A 2,972-nucleotide genomic window follows, 5' to 3' on the forward strand; every position below is an offset into this window, starting at 1 on the left:
AAAATAATATTAAAAATTATTTTTTGGTATTTTTTACACTTATCAAAAATAGCCCATTCCATGCATACTGGCCGATACGCCGATACTGATAACATTGGTTAGGACCATTAGACTCTATAAATATGGGGGTACTTGCCACAATCTCTCCAGCTCTCTCTCTCTCTCTCGCTCGCTCTCGCTGTCTGTGTGTAAAGCCTCCATCCCTTAAACATACATTGTTTTAGGGGAAGGCAGTTTACGAACAAACATGGTGCAGGAAATCATAGCAAAAGATTGTTGCAAACTGGAAAAGGATGATGGTGTAAGAGCCAACGCCAAGAATTGCAGAAGCCATGTTGGGTTGTCGAGAATTTCGACGTCGGATGCCCATGGCGAAGACTCCCCATATTTTGCAGGGTGGAAAGCCTATGAGCAGGACCCTTATGATCCTTTGAAGAACTCCTCAGGGGTCATTCAGATGGGATTAGCAGAGAACCAGGTAAGTTTCAAATTTGGCTTCTTTCATGTAAGCATGATATGCTTGCAAGTCCCTTCTTTTTGTAGCTAGTATTCTAGTAAGAGAAAAGCAATGAACGTTTCATTGGTGGAATTAGAAATTCAAATGAAAATAACAAAAGATAACAAACCACTGCTCAAGTATTGCATTTGAATTTGATCTGATGCTTAGTTGCCTTCCATGACCAGGTATCATTTGATTTGTTGGAGAAATGGTTGTGTCATCATTATAAGGCCACAAATTGGGGATGCTATATGACAACTTTCAGAGAGAATGCATTTTTTCAAGATTACCATGGGCTTGAGGTTTTCAGACAGGTATTTGTTAGTGACTCTGCAAAAGGTCTTCATGCTTAGGCTTAAAATACTTCCATTTGATACCGTCTGCTGTGTTTTCTTGAGTAGCATAGTGTTTTCTTTGATGGGTTGTCTCATAATTTTTCTTACGCTCAACAGGCAATGGCTGGTTTCATGGAGGAAATAAGAGGAGGAAGAGTTAAATTTGATCCAGAGAGGATTGTTCTGACAGCTGGAGCTACTGCAGCAAATGAGCTATTGACCTTTAGCATAGCTGACCCAGGAGAAGCGCTGCTTGTCCCCACTCCATACTATCCAGGGTAAGGCATAGAGTTGATGATTAAAAATGACGCCCAAAGAATAAAATTTGAACAAACAGACAAATGTGATGATTGGACAATCACAATTTTAATATAAGCTAACGTTTTTAAAAGAGAACATGAATAAAAAAATTGGTTGGTTGAGCGTATCTTGGGTTCAGCTGTCAGTAAATTATTTATTATATTTTTGCAGGTTTAACAGAGATCTCAGATGGAGAACAGGAGTGAAGATAGTCCCAGTGCACTGTGAAAGCTCAAACAACTTCACAATCACACAAGAGGCCTTGGAAAATGCATATAGGGAAGCAGAAAGGATGAAGATCACTGTGAAGGGCATCCTTATAACAAATCCATCCAACCCACTTGGGATAACAATCCAAAAATTTGTTCTTGAGGAGATTCTAGACTTTGCTGTTGAGAAAAACATCCACGTCATCTCTGATGAAATCTACTCAGGTTCTGCCTTCCAATCATCAGAGTTCACCAGCATTGCAGAAATCTTGAGATCTAGAGGTTACCAAGATAGTGAAAGAGTTCACATAGTTTACAGTCTTTCTAAAGACTTGGGGCTCCCTGGCTTCAGAGTGGGATCTCTCTACTCCTACAACAACAAGGTGGTTGAGACATGCAGGCGAATGTCAAGTTTCAGTTTGGTCTCTTCACAAACACAATCTCTCCTTGCCTCTATGCTCTCAGACTCAAAGTTCAGAAAGAGTTACATAGAGACCAACAGGAAGAGACTAAGAGAGAGGCATGAACTCTTTGTGGAAGGACTTAAAAGCGCTGGAATTGATTGTTTGAAGGGCAATGCTGGGCTCTTCTGTTGGATCAATCTCAGCCCACTGCTGAAGACCCAAACTATAGAAGCGGAAATAGAGCTGTGGAACTCTTTAGTGCAGAAAGCAAAGCTGAATGTATCCCCTGGTTCATCATGCCATTGCTTTGAGCCAGGTTGGTTCAGGGTGTGCTTTGCAAACATGAGCCACCAGACACTCAAGGTTGCACTGAGGAGGATACAGGCATTTATAGATAACCAGAAAATGGAAAACCCATCTTCCTAGAGTTCTTCAACCTTTTTTATATTCTCTTATGTGCCAACGGAGGAAGTCAAATAAGTGTAAGGGTAAGTCCTGCTATACCAATGAAGAGAAAATTCCATGTATTGCTAAAACTTTCATAATAAGGTTTTGCAGAAACTGCAAAACATTTAAAGATTTTGTGAGTATGAAATGAATTGTAAGTGTACGCCAATAAAAGATTTTGAGAATATGAATTTCACCAAGCGGTTTTTCCTTGTTTAGTTTGTGACATTTCATCTGAGTGCCATCAAAAGAGAAGCATAACATTGACGTGGGTCACAAGGATCGACCCTCTTGAAACCAGTTCCAGCCGTACCGTTGATTTACGAAGGATCAGATTTGGATCCAGTATATGACTTGAATCTATGTAACCTCATAACAACTACTCGGATCCATTATTAGTGGATCCGGTCCGGGTTCAGAATAACTCAGAGCCAGATCTCTAAAGAGATCTGTATCGCTCAACACCTTTAAAATATAAGACTCGATCTGTTAGATGGATCCAATCTCAAATCAGAATTTGGATCCAAATGAGATCCATATTGATACACATTACAAGTCCAGAAATGGATCCAGAAAGTTGGATTGTTTCTCAAACATACGAAAACATATATATATATATATATATATCAAACTATGTGGATACTCGTATTTGGATCCAAGATCCAAACAAGACCCAAAATGGGTCTCACTAGGATAATGTAGGGTTTTGGGTCCATTCGGACCCAAACCAATGAAGAACAAAACCCTAGAGCTTGAAATTGAATTTGGATCCAATCCA

The 2,972-nt window shown here is 39.7% G+C and overlaps 1 protein-coding gene across 1 annotated transcript; it reads left to right on the plus strand.

Moving 5' to 3' along the window:
- The first annotated feature begins 247 nt into the window (after positions 1 to 247).
- On the plus strand, positions 248 to 2,173 carry LOC149828681 (1-aminocyclopropane-1-carboxylate synthase 7-like). Its single transcript, XM_090017116.1, has 4 exons — positions 248 to 478; positions 685 to 813; positions 952 to 1,112; positions 1,306 to 2,173. Exons 1-4 carry the CDS (start codon positions 248 to 250, stop codon positions 2,171 to 2,173), a joined length of 1,389 nt encoding a protein of 462 aa, XP_089873242.1.
- The last annotated feature ends 799 nt before the right edge of the window (positions 2,174 to 2,972 follow it).

The sequence above is a fragment of the Nuphar pumila genome, chromosome 9 (assembly GCF_984573655.1).
Source record: "Nuphar pumila chromosome 9, dmNupPumi1.hap1.1, whole genome shotgun sequence".
Classification (NCBI taxonomy): Eukaryota; Viridiplantae; Streptophyta; class Magnoliopsida; order Nymphaeales; family Nymphaeaceae; genus Nuphar; species Nuphar pumila.

What these genes read in the sequence shown, in the direction of transcription:
- LOC149828681 (XM_090017116.1), top strand. Translation starts at nt 248, where the DNA reads ATGGTGCAGGAAATCATAGCAAAAGATTGTTGCAAACTGGAAAAGGAT. An exon ending in GGCTTGAGGTTTTCAGACAG is followed by an intron (nt 814 to 951) that starts GTATTTGTTAGT and finishes TACGCTCAACAG; the next exon opens with GCAATGGCTGGTTTCATGGA. An exon ending in CCCACTCCATACTATCCAGG is followed by an intron (nt 1,113 to 1,305) that starts GTAAGGCATAGA and finishes ATATTTTTGCAG; the next exon opens with GTTTAACAGAGATCTCAGAT.